This window comes from Aulonocara stuartgranti (genome assembly GCF_965226115.1).
Source record: "Aulonocara stuartgranti genome assembly, chromosome: 22".
Classification (NCBI taxonomy): Eukaryota; Metazoa; Chordata; class Actinopteri; order Cichliformes; family Cichlidae; genus Aulonocara; species Aulonocara stuartgranti.
In genome coordinates this window covers 28,077,152-28,102,118 of record NC_138957.1, presented here as the reverse complement: position 1 = coordinate 28,102,118, position 24,967 = coordinate 28,077,152, and the positions used below count along the sequence as shown (strand labels likewise).

At 40.6% G+C, this 24,967-nt stretch overlaps 1 protein-coding gene and 1 long non-coding RNA gene across 3 annotated transcripts in view; both read left to right on the top strand.

Moving 5' to 3' along the window:
- The window catches only part of LOC309698689, a 101,767-nt gene that overhangs the window by 40,415 nt on the left and 36,385 nt on the right, over positions 1-24,967 (top strand). Inside the window, exon 3 of one of the 2 annotated variants that reach the window (XR_014274147.1) lies at positions 7,685-7,790. The exons of the other annotated variant lie outside the window; for it this stretch is intronic. This is a non-coding gene — a long non-coding RNA (uncharacterized lncRNA). Of the gene's footprint in view, positions 1-7,684; positions 7,791-24,967 lie in introns of those variants that run through there. 2 annotated transcript variants of the gene reach the window in all.
- Positions 17,967-21,101, top strand: LOC309699027 (uncharacterized protein). The gene is made up of 2 exons (XM_082521863.1): positions 17,967-18,295; positions 18,764-21,101. Exon 2 carries the CDS (start codon positions 19,485-19,487, stop codon positions 20,616-20,618), a length of 1,134 nt encoding a protein of 377 aa, XP_082377989.1. The 5' UTR covers positions 17,967-18,295; positions 18,764-19,484; the 3' UTR covers positions 20,619-21,101.

Genomic DNA, 24,967 nt, shown 5'->3' with positions numbered 1-24,967 from the left:
GTTCTTTGTTTTCCAGTTTCTCTGAGCATTGCACGATCAGATCTTTTGGTAAATTTGCTGGAATGTTCATACTTGGAAAGAATGTTGCACCAGACAAGACGCCAAGATAAATTTAGCTTTTTGCGCCAAACTTTTTTTTCTTTTTTCCAAGGTGGTCCCACTTGCTGATTATCTTATAATGGGATGTATTTGATTGGCTGCTTCCTACCCTCTTAATTCTTATGAAAGAAATAAGGGTGTACTTGATTTTTCACAGGACTGCACAGAGTAAAAACTGCAGCTGAAACTGATGGCAGTAGACTAGCTACGTCACTCATAGCCACTTGGTTAGGAGAAAGCACAACAAAAGAGACTGGATAGCACGAAGAAAGATCAGAAGCTAAATGAACTTGCATAAACGAAAAGGAATTTGTCTGGTTATCGGGCTGATATAGACTGATGTTAAACCGTCTGTTTGGCAAACAGCCAAAACGCTGACAGATACAAAGAGTTACGGTGACACCGAGGGGATTATCTCCTCCACTTTAGCACCAGCCTGCTTCTGCATCCCAAACTGTCGCACCATCACTCACCTTTCCTTTCCAACCACTCTAAAAACAACACAAGTCACTCAGGTGAGGCGAGACGCTGGTGTCCTGCGGCATTCCTCCCAGCAGTCGCTTTTGATTCTTTTATTAAAAATGCTTCAATCCTACAAAAGGGACATTTAATTTTTTTTCCTCCTCTGTGTCCCTTAAATGCCTTATTAAGAAAAACAAACAAGCTGCCAAGATAAATCATCTCATGTTTTTCACTTCCACTTATAAAGGCTGCCGTTTCGTCATGCTGCTGCCGTCCTCACATTGTACTTCCTGAGGCAGATAACAGGTCAACAGACTAAGGGAGTGTAGAAAGCGATCTGTCCTGCACCCTCATTCGCAGCACGCAAAAACACAGCCAGTTCGCAGTGCAGTGAGCGTGATGGGGAAATTTACACTGACTTGTGCGGATGTCTGCATTACAGCAGCAGGAACATTGATATGAGGTGTTTTACTAAGTAGATAAAAGATCCGGACCAGTCTGAAGAGCATGGCAACGCTGAATGAACAGGACGCGCTCGGCTAAACAGATATGACCGGTGCATTGATAAACATGCAACGGTGCCATTATCACTCTGACAGACGGCACAGTGCTTTCCCCTTTTCTAATCTTGGAATGCCAAACCTGAATGTTTTTTTCTGTCTTAAAGGGCCGAGCGCATGTTTTTACATGCTGTTTTCTAATAATACACATTCCACCTTTAAAAAGATCATTGTTGTGAGTTTTATTGGTGGCGTAGGGCCCAGAGATATTCAGTATCCAGACAGTAAGACGGATATTGGACATGTTTGCAAAATTCCAGTTGGAAAAGGGGTAAAAGGATGGATGGATGGATCCAGACTGCTGAATTAGTCAGCAGGTTTAATAACAGAATAGATGTCAGGGTTTTTCCTGTAAATAAGAAACTCTCGCCACCCCAATGAGACTTTAGCCAGGGGCAAAGAAAAGTCGCCAGCATTTTAGCACAATTATTGTTTTGGGCACGTCCTACAGGATGGAGACCCTAGAGAGATTACATCTCTCATGGGTCATGGGAAAACCTTGGTGTGCCCCCACAGAGGCCTATTTTGAGATGGAGGAAGAACTCCATCACCATTGCTCTGAGCCGTGAAGCCACATGCAAATCCATGTTGGAAATATCTGTGTGTGATGTGATTAGAAACTGTAGGCAGGTGATGATTGGTTCATTAACTTCCCAAAATATCCTCTATTAAAGACATTGAATGTCAACTTGCTCACAGTGCCAGTCAAGTGTCCTGAAATTGGAGCGCCACCATAAATAGTGGAGTAGACTTTTGATTTGCTTACTCTTGGCTCTGTATGTCATAATCCTTAATATGGTCACATCAGACACACAGCTCAGACTGTGAGCACATAAGCTCCAACCATACTGTTCAACTGACTATGTGTGAGAGATTCACAATCAGAAAAACTTGGCTTATTAAAGGGAAACGGGCTTAAGGGGCTTGATTCAGATAGAGGATTAACTAAAAGGCTACAACAAAGCCTAATGTAAGATAAACTCTATTAGAGTCCCAAATTAAAAAAAAAAGAAGAAGCTGAAAATAGGCTTTATAGCCCACTTTAAACAAGTGCTGCTGCTAAAAGTCCAAACCCCCATTCAGTCACAGTTTGTTTGACTTTAGTAAATTTTCTTCCCTCGATGGCACGAGCCACCACGTTTACTGACCTAAATTCAACACATGAAAGGATTACAGTGCGAGACATTGTGGAGTTTGATTATTTAAATGACAAACTGGGTTTACTCACACGTTCACACAGATGCTCTTCATCTATCAGATGAGGCACAGCTGACCACCGTGAACTCAAATATCTGCGTTTCACCGTCGGTGCGAATGCTTTCAGTTTCAACCTGGCAGCAGCGATTGTGAACACATCACATAAATCACTTGTCACATGTCAGATGGGAATGCTGCTGTACTTTAGGCTTTGACATTAAATGTCAAATGTATTTTGTGGTGTCTTAAATTCAACATAATCCAAAAACCTTTTTCCAACAAAGATTTGTTGGAGTCATCGAAGTTTAGCGTGCATTTTGGCTTCACTCCTTTATTTTTTTTAAATAAAAGCTGATGCCAGCTGGAATCCAGAACCAAAGTATGTTTTCCTGCTTGTGAGCAGAAATGTGCTTTCACATTCACGCTGAACACACCTTTGGGCTATGACGTGTTATATAAAAGAACTGGTGAGCCAAGAGGGGGGAAAAGCTGCAGCCGTGCAACTGTAAGAATGTAGTTTCTGCCAGCAGCCCCAATGGAGCCAATTTTAAATGCGTTTGTTGAATTATTTTTGGAACATAATGTAACTCATGTAATGTGTACAAAGGCTTGTGTTAGAAAACTTAGACAATAAACTGGGTGGAGTTAATGTGCAGTTACTTTGTTTTCTTTTCATCAGAATAATAATTATGATGTGAATGAGTGCAGGATGACATGTTCTTGTTCCTGCCAGTTTTCATCCTTAAATTTGATTAAAGTCTTTGGTATATTAACTACTTCCATTACATTAATCCTGTTTATTTCCCATTTGGAAATTGAAGGCAGTGGTTGTAAAAGAAAACTATGAGAAAGCGTCTTAATAAGGTCGCACCTGTATTTATGGAACTACTGAGGAGCTGCTTGACCCGCCGTGAGATTGTGCAGCTTTTACTCATTATGTTCCTGACTCTTTTACTGCCGCTGGATGCAGTCTGTGTGGTCTGAAAGTGGATGGCAGGGTTTTGGGGGACACCATAAAGTCCTGAGGATTTACACAACCCAGCTAAGTGTTCAGGAGAGAAACTAAGGCTAGGAGAGTAAAGCCTGAACCTGGCGTCTTAAAGCAGACTACAACAAAACTAGAGGCAGTGGTGGTGACCCTACGTCAGCTAAAAGGAGTAGGTGATACGATGCACGTCAGTCGATGTGTAATTTATAACCAGTTAAACCGGCTTGGTAATTTATTTTTTATTGGATGTGAGCGAGCATTGTGCTTTAATCGCCTCGATGGAGGGTAAGGCACATGGATCTTCTGTCTAGACCAATTATTTAAACTTTATTTAACCAGAAAAGTCCTACTGAGATTACTTACCACTGTCTTCTGTCAGGATAAACCTGGCAAGACGATTGTACTACAGAGCAAGCTCAACATATCCAGGCTTAATTCTTTGTTAGCTGGCTTGATTAAAATCTCAAATCCTAGTGAGAGATAGAGGCCATCATGATGGTGGTTATCAGCTCTCTGACTGAATGTGCATGCTTTGACGCTTCTTCTGCGTATTTCAATCTGTAGGATCGGATTGATGGATTTTTTTTTTTCCAAACTTTTACGACAAAACCCAAATCGTGTGCTAATAACAGGAGAGAGGCGGTGCTTATGTCACAGCTGCACATGCTCCTTACGATGGATCTTTAGCCTGGCAGCGTATGAAACTGAAGATGTTGCAAATCTGGTTTTAGCCAAATAAAGTGACTTATTCTATCGGATCGGTATTCACTGTCATAAATGCTGGAAAACCTAAATTATTTTGATACTTGTGTTTGATTTTCTGAATCCACAGCAATGTAAACCTGACTTGGCATCATCAGGTCAGTGCTGCAGCCCCAATCGTAGCAAGCATTACCTACTGTTCTAAGGTAATAAAATAAAAAAACCTTGTTTACCGACTACTATGTAAGGCATTGATTAGTAAATGAAGCATTGTTTAAACTTCGAGTGGAATAGTTGTGCACATACATAGGACTTCTATGCCTAAAATAGCAGGTTATTCTGTTTTGGCCTGTTGTTTTTGGTATCCGTTTCATGGTGGTCATATTGAAAGGTAAATGCTGTCACACAAGTACAGCGACTGAAAGCGAGACAAAGAGCAGAGCCAGCTGTCTTTGCTGTTATCGCTAAATAAACTGTCCGACACAGCCAAACAAACAGCCAAACAGAAAACAGTGTTTTCTGTTTGGCCACAGAAAACACATCAGCGCTTAGTTATTGTGCTCAATGAAATACTTTCACAGAGATTAGATGGCCTCATAAACTGATACAGTGGATCACGGTCCACAGAGGGCCGTTCATAATGAATTTGATGACCGTGAGGAAGGATTTTTAGATAAACTGTTTAAATGATGCGTCTGTATTTAACTGGCAGAACACCTTTGGTATTGATTTTTTTTCTTTCTTCAAATAAAACAACAGGAGAGCAAACAAACAAGAGAAAACCCAACCAAAATATTTATTTTGATTATCACTGAAGAGCCACAAAGTGCTTTAAAAATCTACTGATAAGCTTCCAAAGCTAGAATTTTAAAGGGAACCAAAAGGTTAAAAAAGATAAACAAAAACATTTAATCATTTAAAAATAAAAGAGTCCTTGTCTTTGTGGGAATAAACCACCATTCCTAATGTGTGTTGGCTTCTGTTACTGCATGTTTTGTTGGGGGAAAATGGAAAACCTCAAATCCTGCTGAAAGCACCATTGATAATTTACTCAACCTGTCTTTGTAATATGGATTAAAATGAACCTCAGCCTCACGGGGCTGCTGTCACATCTCTAAGAAATCCCATTTCTTATTTAGACTGAGCTCTTTCATAGCTGCATAATGTACTTGCTGTGCCATCTCATGATGCAGACAGTCTATGGAGCACTGTGTGTACTATATTCACAGAAACAACTCAAATATTATGGAACATGCTGCCCAGTGTCACAAAGAGAGAAGTAGTGAGTTATTAGGTCAAAGTGAAATGTATTTTGGTACAGTGTGTGATGTCAGACTTTTTAAGCAAAGCGTTATTTCTTTTTTCTTTTTTTTTTGTCAATATTTAACTTTAGTACAGCACCCAAACAAGAGCCGTCTGCATCTTTGCTTTATTCCACACCAAAAAACATTAACCTCGAACAGAGATAAGTAGCTCTAATGTTGTAATCTATAGTCAGTTTCATGTCAAGAGTCAAATGCTGTTGCACGTGCTGAGTATTACTGGACCAGCTGGTAGTTTGCAGAGTTAGTTTCTTTGAATATTTTAGCTTTCAGATGCTAAGCAGAGACTGTTTTTTTTTTTAATACTGTAATTGGTTTGCAGTTTTTCTTTCAGAGCTCACTTGATGTAGACAGTCTCTATGTACTGCATGTACTATATGCACTCGTAGAGACAAATATTTTGGAACATGCTGCTCATTGTTCGCAGAGTGATTTGTGTTTCGGTTTAATCCGAAGGAGGCTTATTATGGTACAGTGTGCAACGTCAGACAATCGCTACAAGACGGTGTGCATTTTAAATATTTTACTTTTAGTACAGCACCCAAACAAGAGCTGTGTACATCTTCACTTTACACCAGACCAAAGCTTAAACATGAGCAGTGAACTTTAACTCCACACTCTCGCTCTCAGCGACGCACTGTAGCCGGATGTCCATCAGTCTGGTCTCCGTTCCAACCACTGATGACTGAAACGGCACTAATTTCTCTTCACTGGCTCTCTGTCAAATTTATAATTGATTTCAAAGTTAGATTTATAATTTTTTTGCTCCAGCTCAGCCACAAGTGTCCAGAACAACTGCTTTAAGTTCAGAGCAGCAGTTCTTTTTTCTGCCATGCCCCAGTTCAAAAAGTTGACGTTTATTATGGAAATAAAGGCTAAAATGTCATCAGCTCATTTCCTTTGCAAATAATTTTGGAGCTATGCCCTATTAGCTCAGTGACGTAGAAGTTGAGTCGGTGGTCTCAATATATTTTTGATTATTTTGCATATATTCCTGATATTGGGTTTCATACAATGTATTCTGCCCTTTGTTTGTTTGTTTGTTTGTTTGTTTGTTTGTTTGTTTGTTTGTTTGTTTTAATAAACTGATTTTATAATTAGCACTAATCAATGGTTGGTTTCATATCAAAGTCACAGATAATATTACATCTGAAGGTTACAGGACCAGCAGTTACTTTGATTTGATGCTGTTCCATCTGCAAGAAGTGAAATGACACACAGGGACACGTTTCTGGTTCAGGAAACTTTTTTTGTATTTTATGTTAAAATATCAAAAATAACATTTAAAAAAATACAAAAGGGTCAAATTGAGCTGTAATACAAAAAGTGCCCAAATAAGACAGAAAGAAAAAGAACAAAAAGTAAACTTGGTGGAGAAAAACCAATCTCCCCCCCCCCCCCCCCCCCCCACAGCTGTCAGTCACATGGTTTGATCCACTTTGATAGCACCTGTATATCAACTAGCTCCACCCTCAGCCTCCTTCTTTGACTCACTGACTAACTATGTAACTTTAGTGGCCCTAATAAAGATGTAAACAGAAATATGGTACCGATGGAGTGTAAAACTATAAAGCCGTGTATGCGGAGTGTTGAGAGGATATATACTATAAAACTGTTATTTCAGCTGTCAACATCTGATGTCTGTTAGAGACCATCAGATGTTATCTGCAGTTATCACATAATTTCTAGTGTTTTGTGAATTGTGAATTTTTGTGAATGTGCAGTCTTGTCAGAGGACGTACTACCTATACCAGCTGATAACCAACGAAAACCTTGGAAGACCTTCAGAAAGCCTGGAGTCTTTTTAAAAAATCATCACAAACTCATAAAGAATGAGGGAATGACCTACACAGCACTTTATGGAAACATATATACCACATATCAACATATATGGAGCCACTAACAAACTGCTTGCAAAGACTGGAAAAAATAAGCCTAGCTGTTTTTATTTTTTCATCTTTAGCCTACCCAGAGTTGCTGTGCATCTGCAAGCTGGGACTTATTGAGTGTCGTAACTCTTGTCACTGTTCTGGGCTCTGCTGCCTTTTCCTTCCCTTGTATCAACGTGGCACTCCCATAAAACTCCCATAAAAGTCATATCAACCAGTATTAATTATCTAAGGTGGAAATATCAACCTACATTCATTATACTGATCCTGACTTGATCTGTGTACAAGCATACCAAGGTGTTCCTGTTTTTAAAGATGGTTGCAACAAAGGCATTTTTATGTAATGTGTAATTTAATGTTAGTTTAAGTGCCTCAAACTCGCTTTCTCCTCAATGTGTAAAGATTATTCTAGTGGAAGCTGTTCACCCTTTGTTTCCCTGAACCTCCCTCTCTGTCCTGAGGCAGTGTCAATGCAGGAAAGGTCATCAGGACCTGAATGGCGAGCCAGACAGCCATCATAAAGGAGGCAGTCCATCCAGGACCCCTGTGGGGATCAGGTAGGACACAAGGGTCCCTGACATGAAGCTGGGCTTAGCACATCAAAGATTGGTGCTTTAAGAGGGTGAGATTTGAGAGACCTGACCCTCCAGCAGTCACACTAATTAGGAAACATGAGGTCGAAAAAGAAATGATTAAAGAAGAAGATTGAAAATCAGCCTAAGCCCACCGTTCCATTAGTATGTAACTAACCTTTTTTGTTTAAAATGAACTCATTTTCATGATTGTGTAAAACAAAAAAAATAATTATAATAAGATCTCCTGTGGCCGCGAACAGCTTTATCAGACTAAGATATTAAAAAGCTGAAGAAGCTTGGAGAGTAGGACTGGTTTATAAATGCAATCAAGTATTAAACATGGTTATTTTTTAAGACAAATGTTAAATTGAAAAGATTCCTTCCCTAACATTCAAGAGAAAGACTAAGAGCTGAAAATAACAGTCAACCAATATTAATTCTATTCATATGGATTCAGTGGGAGAAACGTTTCAGAACTCATCCAGGTATCCCCGGCCCCATAAACCTTATTTTGCATAATGACTGAACCCAGCACGGTGGTGTATCTATGAACCATAAGCTCAGCTTTTGTTTTTTTTTAATATGCAAATTGTGGTGACTGTGGCTCAGTAATGATGAGTACCATTCACAGAGAGTTGGCCAATGATGATTGTTCCCATTTCACATAAATAGGCTTCTTGACTCCTCACTCAAAACCAGTGTTCCTCCCTGTACAGTATGTGTACATTCCCATCACTGAACGAGTGGCCACTGGCATGTAGGTGTAGGTGACTCTGGTGTCCTGGACTGATGAGGCAGCTCTTCTGTGCTGTGGCATCTACTTAGAAGTTGTATGCTTTCCTCGATGTATAATTCACAGCAAACATACTAAAACTTAAAAACGTATGTACTATATTACTCCGTTTATACCAGGGGACCCAATTATTGGACCAGTTTTTAGTTTAGTGTGTTTTGGGCCTTGAGAGCCAAAGATACAAACAGCTAGGTGGGATAACCACATTTACTCATGGCCTTGATGTTCTTCTGCTTCCCTGGCCGCTGTGTCTGTGGGGATGGTGTTGGCTCTCCATCCTGATGACACCCAGTTTGTGCTGCAGTGGATGATGAGAATTAAACCATGAATACTGATGTGTATGGATTGGTGTGCGGTGCACGTAAGCTTTCAAATGTCCCCCATTACAGTGAAATCTCACAGTCGAAGAACACTAGACTGTAATATTTCTTATCCTTCCTGGTGAATCTGATCTGTTTGCCCATCAAGTTAATGAGATCAGTGAATTGTGGTACGGCCTGAGATTTGGCTTTCACTTCCTTCTGTCATTCACATGCCAATGGATCGGTGTTGTTCCAGGATAGGATATCATAGCCCTCTTTTCCACTTCCTCCATATACAAATAAGCCACTGAGAACTGGGAACCCATGAATCTGCGTGTAGTGCTGGTCCTTGTATGTGAAATATGTACAGTAGATAGAAGACACCGCTCCAAGAACAACCAACACGTCCTTCACTTCGCAGCTGCAGGCAGGGGTTTGTCCAGATCTAGTATAGTTACTGCAGTACTTAGTATATCAGTACAGGTCTAAAGACCTTGTACTTTTTTATTTTTTGTATTTTAAGTATTTCTTTTATGCTGACTGCTTCTGCTCCGCTGCATCTTGGATGCAAACACTGTACTTTGTGCACCAATACTTAGTTGTTTTAAAGCGTTTGTTATCTGTTGTTCTAGATAAAATGACCCAGCAGTAAGCAATAAAATTATCTCCAGGTGCAACATTAAGGTTATATAAACATCTTACTTCATCAATCATAGGATCCAATCATGACTTTAGCTACGTAAATAATCTTAAAGCCTAAACCTACATAGGATCATGACTTTTACATAAATAAATGGTTTAAATATTTGTTTTTAATCACAACAAAATAATGTTCTAGCTCTTTTTAAATACTACATCCCTAATCCAAATCTACTCTGTTTTTTCCACTTACCCGGTGCGGCGGGGAGGCGAGCCCCGAGCAGGCTCTCGCTTCTGGTGCCGGGCATGATCCGCTCCGTGGACAGTGGCAGGTGGGGAGTTGACTTGGGTGTTACACCTGTCAAACTGTAACGCAGGTATCCTAAGGCGAGCTCAGGGAGGACAGAAACTTCACTTGGAGCAGACGGGCAAAAGCTCACTTGATCTTGATTTTCAGTATGAATACAGACCGTGAAAGCGGGGCCTCCCGATTCTCATACCTTTTGGGTTTTAAGCAGGAGGTGTCAGAAAAGTTACCACAGGGATAACTGGCTTGTGGCGGCCAAGTGTTCATAGCGACGCCGCTTTTTGATCCTTTGATGTTGGCTCACAAAATTGTGAAGCAGAATTCACCCACTAATAGGGAACGTGAGCTGGGTTTAGACCATCGTGAGACAGGTTAGTTTAACCCTACTTATGATGTATTGTTGCAATAGTAAATCCTGCTCAGTACGAGAGAAGGTTCAGACATTTGGTGTAGATGCTTGGCTGAGGAGCCAATGGTGCAAAGCTACCATCTGCTTCAGAATCCTGCCAAGATGCAGTGATACTGTAGTGCTGTGGATCTTCAGTCGGTCTCGGATAGCCGGCCCGACGGTGAAGAGAGGCATTCGTGACTGAGCTGGGGGACGGCCCGACGGCGGTCGCCCCTCTTCGATCGCACACTCATATTTGTGGAGAACCTGGTGCTAAATAACTTGTAAACAACCTGACTGGGCTAATTTTGTGCTAGTTTTCTGATTTCCTGTGGATCCCTGCTGCCTTGTTCTTGGTCATTCATCTACAGAAATCTTGCATCTTACTTGTACATACTGATTATTGTTGTCATTTTGAGTAAATTAACTAAATTATGAGTAGATTTGGGGGGAAGAACGTGTGCTTTATAGCGCAGGGCAAAACAAGAGCTTCTGATTTGTCCCAGTTAGCTTGATTTCATAAATTTGTTATAGAAATGAATATGTAGTTAATCGTCCAGCCTGAGAATGAAGTTGCTTAGCACATCCGCTTTTCATTGTAAGCACGTTATTCAATAATCCTTTCTACTGTCAATCTAAATGACACCTTTTTTTAAGGATGCAGGCAGCATTTCTTTGGACGGCTGTAATCTTCCATGTTGTTTGGGTTAGAGGTTTCTGAAGATGCCATCTGAGGTTGTTGACAGTTTTCGTTTTGTTTGGGAACGGCTCTCTCAAAGTGCTGCAGGTGCACACAATCGTGTTTAGTTTCAGAAAGATAACACCAAAAGCAGAGAAGGAGAGGATGTGTTATTCAGCTACAGGGCAAAGCGACATTATCAGAGCTCCACATAAGACAGCTTGACTTTAACTGAGAGCCGGGGTGATAGAGTGATAGCGAGTGCGTAAACACTTTCAGTTTTTGTGTTGTTCACTTTCAGCTGTGAGTGTGTCTGTAAGTCAGTAGCTGTGAGTCGTCTTTATTGGGCAGTTTTCACCCTAACAGGCACATGCTCAGACATAGAAACGAGTAAATGCCCTAAAAAGCAGGTTTTTTTTAGGCAATCTGCTGGATTATGGCAACACTTTGGAAACATGGACCACTGCAGACAGACAGTCACATTGTCAAATTATCTGACTATAATGGATGTTTATAGAAATTTAGCCTATTCATAGTTGAGTAACAGAAAACCAGCTCAGCACTTCAGACCTGAAGCTGTAAAAGATGCAGGCTTTTGCACTATAGCACAAAATGAGCCCTTTGTTTGTCCAGGGCTTTTCACCTATTAAAATCTATCTCTGCAAATCTAAAACATGCCCTTTAAAGAACTCTGTCAGCTTTCAGTAAGCTTTGAATTACACACGGTCTGCAGCAATTCTCTTATTTCACATCACCAAAGTGTTTGCAGCTTGAAATTGGTTTTCATACATTTTGCTTTCCTGTGTTTGCTCGACTATCTACTTTGGCCTCACTTCATGTCGCACCTTTTCACGTCACGGGACTTCTGGATCTTCAGACTTCAGACTCTAGTGCAGCTGCAGCGCTGTGATTGTGGTATTCAGCGTTGAGTGGGGACATGCAGGGCCTCGCTGCAGACTGACGGCCGTTTGGGAAATGGGACAAAGTCTTAGAGAAAATATGTCTGGAATGTAGTGGAGAGAAAAAAAAGACAGGACACACTTTCATAACCGAGCCAAAAGGATGGTTAAAGGTTACAGTAATCTTGATGTTGTTTAGAACACCAGAGCCCAGCAGATAATTTCCTTTAATATTAACTAAGCATCCATAATTACATTATGTGCAGCCTTTAAGATCAGTAATTCATTTTGGATTGCAGAGGGGAGATTGTGTACATACCAGTTAAATAAATGATTTTACCAGTGAGCAAGGCTCAGCAACTTAAGTTAGCCAGCTACAGTTGTGGTCAGACTTTTGCATGCACTCATCAGGGGCATGAATGTCATGGTAATTCTGAGCTTTACTGTTTCTTGATTTATATTTATCCTCCTAAGAGCTCTTTCATGGCATGCATTTTTAATTTTTCTTTGCTATTTGGGTTGATTGGGACCTAAAGAATGTAAAAACAAAGAATTACCAGATTATTTGTTTTTTTTTTTACCTAATTTTTGTTTTTGAGAAAAATGAGATCCACATATAAGGACATTCATTTCAAATTTTGATAGAACAGTGTCAGTACAATGTCCTCGTAAGTGGATATCAGGTCTTTGTAGAGAAAAATTAAGCATTTTGGTCTAGACGGCCCAAATGTGATGTCCACATATGTGGACGGCAGGTCCTAGGAGGTTAAATATCTATATATACGTACTGACTTGAATCGTTTAATAAGTGGATTTGAAGGTTCCACAACATCCTTTCACTCGACTGTTAACTTCTCATTAGTGATCATGGCAGCAAAAAGAGGATTTGAGTTCCTGGGACTCATTGGATTGACCAAAGGAAAAGTCCCAGGAACTCAGTGAAGATCTAAGGAGAACTGTAGATTTACACAAGTTGGGAAGTTGCCGCCCCAGAGCAACAAAGCAGCACAGTCACCTCACAGCAAGAAGAGCTCGCTGAGCCCGCTCTATGTTGAGTTTGCATGTTCTCGTTTCTGCGTAGGTTTTCTCTGTATACTCCAGCTCCTTCCCACAGTACAAAGACAGGCATGGTGTGAGATGAACTGGAGATTGTAAATTGACCGTAGGCGTGAATGTGAGTGCGAAAGGTTGTCTGCCTCTCTGTGCTAGCTCTGCGATAAACTGATATCCTGACTACCCCACCCTGCACCATCTTCCAGCTGTGATAAGCCACAGCCTTCCACGAACCTGAAGAAAATGGACTTATATTAAAGAATAGAGAAAATCAAACATTTTGAATTAAATATCTGAACTGAACTGTTTTGTGGGAAGGTTTTGTGAAAGTGAATACAAAATACAGTCAACACAAATCCAATTTAATATGCTACAAAATATTTTTTTTGCCTGCAAATTGATGTGATTAGTATCTGCCAGTTATTTTTCGGGACATGTAAGTGTTGATGTTTCGACTGTTTTACCTAAAAAAAGGTTGACATGATAAACTTTTACTATGTATCGTCAAACATCCTCTTCTAAATTAGCTCGCGGTTCCTGTTGTATTTTATCAGGAGCAGAACGCTTCATGGGGAGAGATCTTTTTGTGACAATACTTACATTTAAGTGGATGAATTCTCATATCATATGTTTTGCTCATCGTAGGATTGACGATATCTTGCTGATTGCACTGAGCGCAATCAGATTCAAAACGGTGAAAGACAGCAGTTCCCTCATCACCGCTGGCTGCCTCGACCGACACTTGTGAATGCACTTTGCACCGACCTGTTGGCCTGTTCACTTCAAAGAACTTGGATGTTTACGTCCTGGGTTGCATCCATGTTGTACCAGTGCACACATGTCAGTAGTCTCCTCATTCCTGCAAGATCCCGTATTTAGAAAGCGCATTCTGGGGCTCTTCCCGTATTGTTGTAAGTCCCTTATTTGCCGCTTCACGATGGGATTAAATCTCTGAACTTCAGCTGAACTGTATCGATCCAACGCATCAGAGAGACAGGTTTCTGATGAAGGGCGCAGCAATCTGCTGATTTGTTTTATTAATTCCACTTCAAACATTGCAGCAAACTTCGGATGGAATAACAAAAGCGAAACCACGAGCTTGTTATCTAATCTGATTGGCTTGAAATTACCTGTCACTCCCTGGCACACAATTAGATTGTGATTGCTTGCTTTTTAAAAGAATTTTAGGAGCCAATGCATTGCACAGATATTCATCATAATTTATGAGGTTGTAAATCTGCAAGCCTAGATATTACTAATTCAAGTGCAGAGTTGAAAGATAATGGGCAGCAGCATGTGTTATTGTTATGGCTGAGATTTCTGTCAGATTCAGCCACAAACTTTTTTGTTGACAAGTTCCAACATGAACAATCATCTTGGCATCACTTATACAATGAAAAGCTAAGCTAAGGAGGATGATGATGGAGTATATAAAAAGACCGGACACAATGAGTCCAACCCAGATGTTTATTACTTGGCACCCATCCTGCCAAAACAGCAACCCAGACTCTTGGTGCTCTCGTCCCAGCGCAGGTTAGCCGACGCTGGCAGCTGGATGGCAGCGAGGCGCTCAGCCCTCGCTCAGGTCACTCACCTCAAATGAGTGGGCTTGGAGTGTTTATGGTCAGGACTCGTTGGTCCACGTTTTGCATGGAGACTGTAAACAAAAGGAAAAAAGGTGGTCTGGCTCTGTTTAAAGTTTAAAAAAAAGGTGGGGGCGAAAGCAGAATATTTTGAGCCGTTTACTTATTTACCTAAGCTGAGATGAAAAGATAATTATCAATGTTGTGTCTATGCTTTACACGTGAAGCTAAAATTAGGATGTATTATTATTATTTTAGAACTCCTACTAGAAATGCATGCTGAAGCCAGGAAACGCTGACTTTTTCTTGGGCTGGAGAATGTAAACGGAGGGAAACATCTAGTCTGCTCCTGTCCAGTGGTAACAGCACTCGCCTACCAGCATCTCTGAAGCTCACTAATTAACACATTGTGTCTGATCTGTTGCATTCAGAGTGTGAAAACAAAAAGTTGTGGTTTCAAGATGCCACCCTCAGTTCACTGTCGCCAAGCTTTAGCTTTGCAGTGCTTTTAAATGGGACCATCCTTATTTCCAACTCCATATATATTGCTGGACCCTACTAGAGTAGCTTTGCATGATGCACAGGTCAAAATAATCTTTAAACTGGCCCCTGGTGCAAACCCTTAGTAGCTCCACCTTCTGAAACAAGCAGTATTAATTCTTCTACCTTTAACACTTGTTTAAAACCAGCTGTTTTCTGACTGGCTGCTTCTCACAAACAGAGGGTTTGATCAGCGGGTGGGTGGAGCTTCTGTGTTTACACACTGTGGGATATCCTCACTCGGGGCAAAGAGTCAGAAAAACACTACTTGAAACAACTTTAATAGCAGTCTGAATCTTGAGCTTTTGGTTCAAAGGAATTACTTCTTCACACACTGACTTCATTTTGTGTCATTTTTATGCAATTAACAATTTGATCACTCGATCATTACATTCACACATATGGCTCGTGCAGCACCTCGACCCCCAGCCCCCCTACACTCCTTAAGGTTCCCGATATAACCTGTATTATTGTCCAGAGAATAGTCCAAATAACAAAACATGATGTGCAGCTTCTAAAGTATTTCTAAAGTTGTCCTTTCAGTTTCGCTTTCACCTGCTGTTGTGCTTTTAAGGCATTTAAACATCAAACCAAGTTACTGGCATTTTGAAGTACTGGAAAGGTTTTATGCAGAGGCCATGCTCGATGTAGACTTTAAATGTATAGCCAAAGCCAAGTTCAAACACCAGTCCCAGGGCGTTAATAATGGCTGAAAAAAAGCTATTTATAGCACATACTCACAACTAGAAGCTACTTGTTTCGATTGCATTTCTGCTCAAGTTTTAGCCCCGGATGTGTTTTATTCTGCAGGTATTTTCTGCACGGTGCTTTGCAGAATTTACGGTAATGTTTGATTGCTGTCATAATGTGTTAGAAAAGTGTTCATGCAGTAAATCCAAATGAAAATCTTTTTACATGAAAAAAGGCAGTTTGTGTTTTAAAGGCTTTTATTCTGAAGTATGTTGAAGGCTTTGATACTTTAAATGTATTAACAAATGAAAACAGAGGTAATGGCATTAATTGTTGATGAAATGTCTCTCTCAAGGTGGTTTACACACAAAAGCATAGTCTTCGCTGCTTTGTACACACCGTTCCCATCTATCAACGTTTACCTTGTGCGTCCTTCACGAGGCACAATAAGAGTTTCATCTCCACCTGCCTAGCAATGTAAGCAAACACGCCGACAAAAGAGAGCAAAACAAACAGCAGATGCTATTAATAACATGTTACCAGGACTGATACTGTAAGTGAATGTCCTCGTTTCTTCATGCGTTTCTCTTTCAGGTTATCCCTCGTAACTGAAATCAAATCTTAATCTGTCTGTTTGCAGAGTCAGCTCAGGGGAGTGTTTTTTGCTGATAATGTGAGGTTTATCCAGGGGCCAGTGTGTCAGCACTTTTCTGCTGGCATTTATAGCAGTGAGAGGAATATGGGTTAAAATTCTCGAGTCAGTCAGCGGCACTTTTTTTTTTTTTTGTAGTATAAGATAAACCTGAATCAGTTTAATTCTAAATGCAATGAATGAAAAGGATATTTTTACATCAGCTTGTTTGACTAAGAGCTGCTGATGTTTTGCAGGAAAAATACTTAATTTATGCAATAGATGCTCCAGCTGTGTGACAAGTGAAAGCAGTGTAGAAATTTGCATAGTTTTAAACCAGTAGGGGTAAAATGGACTCCAACACTACTTATTCAGCAGTACTGAAAAAGAAATGAAATTAATCTTATAAATTATCTTTATTCGAGTCAAAAAAGGTAGATTTGCTAGGGCATGCTCAGTGGCTATCGACTTGTCAATTAGCGAGTTAGCCAATGAGCATGCAGTATTACTCCCTCTTCACATCTTGATTCAAAACACCCAGATCCCAGTGACAAACATGCTCATCCTGAAGCTTTTTAACAGGACCTCACTAGCCAGTGGATAATGTTATGGTGTGGTGGAGCTGAAATTACTGAGTTCCCAGTGAGAATTTTCAACTGCAACTCTCTTTGAAGGTTGGAACAGCCATAAACCCCCCACATAACTATCTCTGATCACGGCAGTACACATAAACATTAGTAACACTGTAAAACTATTGAGATGCCACTGTTGTGTATTTATGAGTAGCCAATCAAGCCATACGTAGAGCACTGACCAGCCTCTGTTGGCGAATATGTTACATTCTGTGTTTTTAAACACACCTCAGACTGATGATGACTAAAGGAATCCGACATCAGTCCATCCTTAACACTGTCTATTAGTATAGCATGCTAACATTTGGCAGAAAGTAAAGTGCAAGTAAGGCTGAGGAGAGTGTCATTAGTCCAGTGATAAACTCGATATTCAATCCAAGCCCTTCTAGAAGCAAAGGCTCTTGAAAACACCTTCAGAAACTTGTTTGGGCAGTTATTTAGACGCATTATCCAGATTAACTTTAATTTCAGATGTCACACGGACATAAAAGTGCTTGTTTTAGACTCACCACTCAAGTATGATAATAACAGTGTAATGACTTTTCCCCAAAATAAAGGTTTTAAAAGCTTCCATCACGGTCAAACTCTCCCATAGACTTCCCATGGTTTCGTGTTATCATAGCCAGGGGTGCACATAAGTGGTCCGCAGGTGCGCATGCGCTGTCAAAATAAAAGACGCGGACCAGATAAGAAGTTGCAACGCGCGTTTGCGTACATAAGATTTCCTGGAGGAGGACAGACATTTGTTTAGAACTCTTAACGCTGGCTTCAAACAAATGCCAGCTCACCTCCTGCAACCACTTTCCCGAGAATGCGCGCTTCTTTTGTGGTTCGGACTCCTTCTGACATTTCTTTGGAGGTGGAGGAACACCAAAGTACTTGCTTAAAGGAGCTTGCTTCTTCAACATCTTTAAGAGTTCTAAACAGAGTCTGTTATCTGGTGGTGCTGATGTAAACCCAAGAGATCGGTGGGATGTAGGGTTGCAAAATTCCCGGAATTTTCAAAGATGGAATCTTTCCATGGGAATTAACGGGAATTTATGGGAATTAACGGGAATTAATGGGAATAAAGTGGGAATTTTCAAAATTGAAGGTTGGCTCTTCTTAGGGAACTTAAATATAGTTGAGGAAAGTATATTTTAGCATAATATTGACAAAAACAAACAAATGCAATTCAAATACACTTGAATATCCATGCCATTCCTTAATCACATGTACAGAGCACAAGCTTGCTGCATGGCTATTGAGACCACCTACTGGCACTGTGCATGCCTCCATCACATGTACACATGGACCACACTTTTGAGCCTGAAGGACAAAGAGTATTAAAGGCACACATTTGAGCCTGTGGACTTAACAAGTGAGGTAAGTTTTGATGATATTATGGGAAAATATATTCATTAAATGTTTAAATTGTGAATATCACATAAAATGTATTAATCTGGTAGATAGCAATCTGATAAGATGCTAAATAAAATGCTAGCATCTAATAAGATGCTAAATAAAATGCTAGCATCTGTTAGATGCTAAATAAAATGCTAGCATCTGTTAGATGCTAAATAAAATGCCAGCATCTGTTAGATGCTAAATAAAATGCCAGCATCTGTTAGATGCTAAATAAAATGCTAGCATCTGTTAGATGCTAAATAAGCCATAGCTAGTATAACATAAAGAAGATGCTAGCTTCCTCATTTGGTTGTTTTGTTTTGAAGATCATTCCAGTTGTTTAGCTAGCCTTACTATTTATATCTGTTTATTATCATATTGCAATTGTATTATTACGATCTCTTGCATTGCATTAGCATTTTTACAAGCTCTTGTTTTATTTTACAGAAAAATGCCACGTGCGCTATCTGATGTGTGGAGACATTTTACACCAGCTAATGTACAAGGGAAATCTGTATATATGTGTAAGTATTGTGATAAGACGTACGTGAAGAATGCCACAAAAATGCAGCAGCACATTGCAAAGTGCAAAAAAATTCCTCAAGGCCCAACACATGCAGCAGCCAGGAGTTCCACTCAAGGGGAAAATGAATCTGTTTCAGCTGTATCAGAGTCAGATACCCACTCATCAGCTCCTGGTCCCTCTGGCATCAGAGGATTCTTTGATTTTATGGATGACACTAGCCAGAAAAACGCAGATGAGTGTTTCGCTCGTGCAATCTATGCAGCTGGCTCACCCCTGATGCTGACATCCAATGTGTACTGGAAGAGATTTTTGAATGTTCTCCGACCAGCATACATTCCCCCAACCAGACATGCATTGTCTACTCATCTACTGGATGAAGAGTTCAGTCGAGTTCAAGCAAAGGTGAAACAGACCATTGACCAAGCTGACTGTATTTCAGTCATCTCTGATGGATGGTCCAATATCAGGGGACAAGGAATTATTAACTACATAATCACCACTCCTCAGCCTGTGTTCTACTAGAGTGTAGACACAAAGGAAAACAGACACACAGGCCAATACATTGCAGATGAGCTAAAAGTGATCATCAATGACCTTGGACCAGATAAGGTTTTTGCACTGGTCACTGACAATGCAGCCAACATGAAGGTTGCCTGGGCACATGTGGAGGAGACCTACCCTCATATAACTACTATTGGCTGTGCAGCCCATACACTAAACCTTCTCCTAAAAGACATAATGGCACTAAAAACAATGGACACTCTGAATAAGAGAGTGAAGCAAGTTCTGAAATATGTTAAAGGCAAACAAGTAACTTCCGCTACATTTCTGTCAAAGCAAAAGTTAAAGAACAAGAGTACTACACTGAAGCTTCCCAGCATAACGCGATGGGGTGGTGTTGTTATCATGTTTGACAGCCTTCTGAAGGGAAAGGAGTCTCTGCAAGAGATGGCCATATCCCAGTCTGTAGGCATCGACAGTGACATCAAGAAGGTCATCTTGGATGATGTGTTCTGGGTATCTAGAGTATCTAGCAGTCAGAAAATCCTCAAACCTATTGCAGCAGCAATAGCGAAGATAGAGGGGGATGGTGCCATCTTGTCAGATGTCCAGTGCCTTTTTGCAGAACTCAAAGAAGAAATCCAGACAATTCTGCCCACTTCCCTACTACTGAAAGCAGAGGAAACGGCTGTGGTCAAGTCATTGGAACAGCGGAGGGAGTTCTGCATGAAGCCAGTGCATGCAGCAGCATACATGCTGGACCCCAAATATGACAAGGGCATACTTTCTGGGGAAGAGATCAACGGTGCCTATGCGGTCATTACAGCCATGTCTGACCACCTGGGTCTCGATAAAGGCAAAGTTCTAGGCAGTTTGGCAAAGTATCGAACAAAGCAAGGCCTTTGGAAAGGGGATGGAATATGGCAGTCATGCCAGCACATATCTGCAGCCACCTGGTGGAAGGGACTATGTGAATCTGAGGCCCTTGCACCTGTAGCCTCCATTCTCCTCCAAATCCCACCATCATCAGCTGCCTCCGAGCACAACTGGTCACTGTTTGGGAACACCCACACAAAGGTTCGCAACAGGCTCACAAATGTGAGAGTGGAAAAGCTGGTCGGCATTCGGGCAAACCTACGGCTCTTTGAGCCTGACACAGAGCCATCCTCAACAAGGCTGGAAAGTGACACTGAAGAGGAAGACTCAGAGTTGGATGCTGAGGAAGTGGACATGTTGTTGGATGATGATGAGGTCCAGGAAGAGTCTATTGACTGAGCAAAAATGAGAAAAGAGGATTGCTTGAAGGAAGATTTGCATGTTTAATGGGACGTTTTGGAGGATAAGTGGCATTTTTCATTTAACCTTTTGAATGGGACTTTGTGGAGATTTTTGGACAGGGGGCATTTTTGAATGAGCGGGGTTAGGGGATGGTAATATTGAACTCAACATTTCTGTTTTTATTCATCCATGAAACAAGTTATTGAAACGTGTTCTATTCTACTGTACTTACAAATAAATCTGTTTAAATATCTGTTGAAAACATTTTGCATGGAGGTTTTCTTATGATTTCTGTTTATATTTATGCTTGGAAATAATATATTCCCAGTTAGTTCTCCTAAATTCCCATTAATTTCCATAATTCCCATTATTTCCATGGACAGTTTCCAATATGGAATATTTCCAAAATTCCCAAGCTTAACTTACCATGGAAATTTACCGGAAACTTTTCGGAAATTTACCGGAAATTTTCCGCCCCTTTGCAACCCTAGTGGGATGTATCTTCTGGATACCATGAATGCACCAACATTTCATTGAGAAGATAAAGGTAAAAACCTTGACTCGGAAAACTCGAGAGGAACACAGCAGTCACTGGAATTTGTCCTATTGGGTAGTGAAGTAAAAACATTCATGCCAATCTGTCTTGTTGTTGTCGACATGCCTGAGTCATGAAAGTGGTGGTCTTAGCGACTGACACTGCCATGCCTAAAGCGATGGTGCTGCTAAACTAAAAATAACTGAAAATGTTTCTGTATTTAAGCTTTAATTGACGTTAAGCCATTCTTCTACAGTAGCTCGCCCTCAGGCGGAGTCTTGTCAGCCAGGATGATGAATGTTGGGTGGGTGAATTACTGGATCAGGAATGCTCTCAGACTAACAGCTGTTAGCCACGCAAACAGAAAAATGCAAACAGTTACTTCAACTCCCACATAAATAAATATTTTATTATGTTTTTAACTTTGTATGCATGAAGTTTCATGATGTTTTTAACTTTGGTCGCTTCATGCATACAATCAGATGCAGCATTAGAAGCACCTCTGCGTGGAAACTGCTCTGCTGAGGATGTTTTGTAGTGTTTTGCGTCGTATCGTTTGGGCCCGTTGGTCAACGGGTGGGGCTCAGATTGGGCACTGAGGAGTTTTCTTTGTTTTGCTCGAGCCGTTCCTGAGCAGGTTTTGTGTTGTGTTTCCCTGAAACTGAAACTGCTTATGAAAAACATTTTAGTTAACTGAAACTGTTGTGGACAGAGTAGAAAAGTGAAGACAACGTTAAACAGTATTTTATAAAAATGGCAAAAAAACCCAACCGAGATCTAAAAATTTACCCTTCTGACAAACGCATCCATCTATAATCCATAACGATAAAGCTTAATACTGAAACTAAACCTTTTTAAACAATAAAAACTAAACCGAAACAGGCAAAAATGAACTAAAAAACAAACATTTAAAAGCACATTCAAATGAAAACATCTATTTAAAAAAAAATCTGTCAAGTTTAGCTTCAGGCTCAAAGCCATTTAGCAGAACACTGAATTATAAGAAGATGATTAATGTTATTCACTTTATCTAATGGGTTAAAGGTCGTTGTCATTACTCACAGGGAGACTTCCTGTAAGGGTGAAAGAACTATTTTATTGATCGATCATATTTTTTCCATTGGCACCGATCAGTTTTACAGGTTTGGTTGCGCCAATAGAAAATATTTGAATGATTAGATAATTATTTAATGATTTTAAATAACTAACTGGGTTTATTACATTTGGCCTTGATTCAGTCCAGCTGTTACACCCTCCCTCTTCACATGAGTGTAGCTCATGTGTGAAGTCACTCTTTAATGGTTTTGTTATTAATTCAGTTGAATTACATTATTTTTAATATAGCAACAGTCACTTTAAAGCCTTTTCTACTGCAGAGTAAAGAAACGAAACCCCAACAGTCACAATGACTGCTGGAGCTGTCCAGTACAACAGTGATCAGTCAAACTGTGTACAATAATACAATAAAGCCTTGTGTGTTGGCAAGCAAACAGTGCATCTCCAGCGTCGTGCTGGTGCTTCCCGTGGCCGAGACATCAAAAGCTCCCATTGGCACAGATTAAATATTAGATGTGTCGTACTCGGTCCACAACAAGTGAGACAAACACAGTGAAAGTGGGTTGGGAGAGGGTTTGGTGTCTGATTATACCTGGACTCTGTAGTAGTAGTATGTGTAGTATGTGCAGTATTACTATAGGTAAGATTCCCACAACTCCTCATGAAAAGTGATATATAACCAATGGTCAGTACCCAAGCTTTGCACACCATCATGCATTGCACTGAAGGGAAAATAGCAGAGCATCACAACATAAACTAACCAAGGAATTTACAATAGAAGTTAAGCTCAGTATTTATTCATAACAGAAATACACATGTGATACCAACGACTCACTGCAATGAAACATGTAAAGTTAATTATTTTTGCCATTAGCAGATGTTAATGTTCATAAAGTTTAATATGTTTAATCTCTTTGTTTTAAGAGTTTCATTTTCTTTAATAGTTATACAGTGGTATGGCACGCAGATCATCCAGTACGAGACAGTAAAGGCGTACCTGTGATCAGCAATGTTTTTAGTTTGCTTCATCGTTTTATCACAAAAATATTCACCTGGCTCTTCATCGCTGTCTCAGCTCTCCTGCTTTACCCCAACAGCTGTGACTGGTTTTAATGTTGTGGCGGATGGGCGTACATGTTATGTCATCTGTATATATTTAGACTTTGATGGCGAATCTGTTTTTCATCGCCTGCTGACTTTGACTGATTTAATTTTATACACTGGAGTTCACACCGAGGCTGGTTTCTGAAAGTTTGTGTATAATTCTTTGCGTTCTGAGCATTCCTCCTCAAATGTGTGTGACACTGTGAGACAGGCGCAGCACGGTTAAATAAAGCTGTGATGGAAAAGCAGAGGTATAAGTGCCGACTCATCTCATCCCCACAAACATACTTGTCAGCAGCAGAGCATTTTCAGAATGTCTCAGGGATATTCTGAAAATGCTCCTCAGTGTTTGTCGTGCTCCTGCCAGGCAGGGAGGGTCAGGCAGGACTAAGAGTGGGATTACAGGAGTGCTGAGAGATACCAATAATCAGCCCAAGTGTTTCAGGCCTCCTCGCCAAGATGTGATGACAAATCGAGACTCACTTCAGCGTGCCAGTTTCCAGTCTCACCCTCACAGGCCAACATCTTCCACTACAAACCCAACCCTGAATCCTCAACCTCAACCTCCCACACTGGTTTCATTTGCTCCATCATCCAGCAGCCCACTCCTGATAACCTTCTCAGCCAAACACTGAGTTTGGCTCATGCAGCCAGGGTAATTAATCCGCTCTGGTGGGGCCGCAGCCGAGTTTCGTGATGCTTTCGCACACCTGGGAGTGTTGGTTGGAAAAACAGGGCGTGTGGAGGGAGAGCCAAGCGTTGGGCACACGTCAGAAGCAGAGGCCACCATGCCCTGCCCAGACGTTCCTCGCACAGGTTCCTATTGTTCGGCTCCCGCGCTCGAGAATTCCTGTCGAGTCGAGGAGATTCCTTCACGTGTAATGGGCTATTATGTTGTGCTCGCTCTATTGAATAGACTAATGAGTTATGCCAAAAGCTAATGTCTCAGGGGAGTTCTCTGCACAGAGCTGCGTAGCACAGACTCAGTGCCATTGTGTTCAGACCCCCCTGTCCGTTGGCATGCTGTTAACCTGATCAGTGTGCAGGTACAGTGAGGCATCTCCTTTTAGCAATTATCCTGCAGACCTGAAAACTTAATAAAGCTACACCTGACTCATGGTGTAAAATCGAGGGCATTTAAAGGCTGAGGAGATAAGAACAGAGTCATAAAAGTAAACATGCAACAATCACGCTGATAAAAGTAATCTGACAACAAACTGTACAGTCACTGTTGTAAAAGAGCCAAAGTGATATAACATTTTTTTCAGCAGAAGTCTGTTAATATTTATATTGTCAATACTTTAGCACTTGATTTTTCCATAGCGTTATCTTACCATCAAAACATACGGTGAGCTTACTACTTTACTACTTTACCTTACTCCATTTTTACCAACCGCAGCATTAATGTAATAAGAATTTAAGTTTATGTTTTAACGACGGCCACATACATACCAATACTTAAAGACGATTAAATACATTTTAATTCCAGTTAATTTCCTTCTGAGCTGTGATGTAGCCACTTTTACACAACTACAAAATCCAAATCCTTCTGCCACCACCCAACACTGATGTTGTGCATCACCTTTATGTCATGGATTACATTCGTTAACCTGACTGAGCATGTAGAAGAATGCCTTAATGGATTGCTGTT

Coding starts and splice junctions, on each gene's coding strand:
- LOC309699027 (XM_082521863.1), top strand. CDS start 19,485: ATGAAGGTTGCCTGGGCACATGTGGAGGAGACCTACCCTCATATAACT.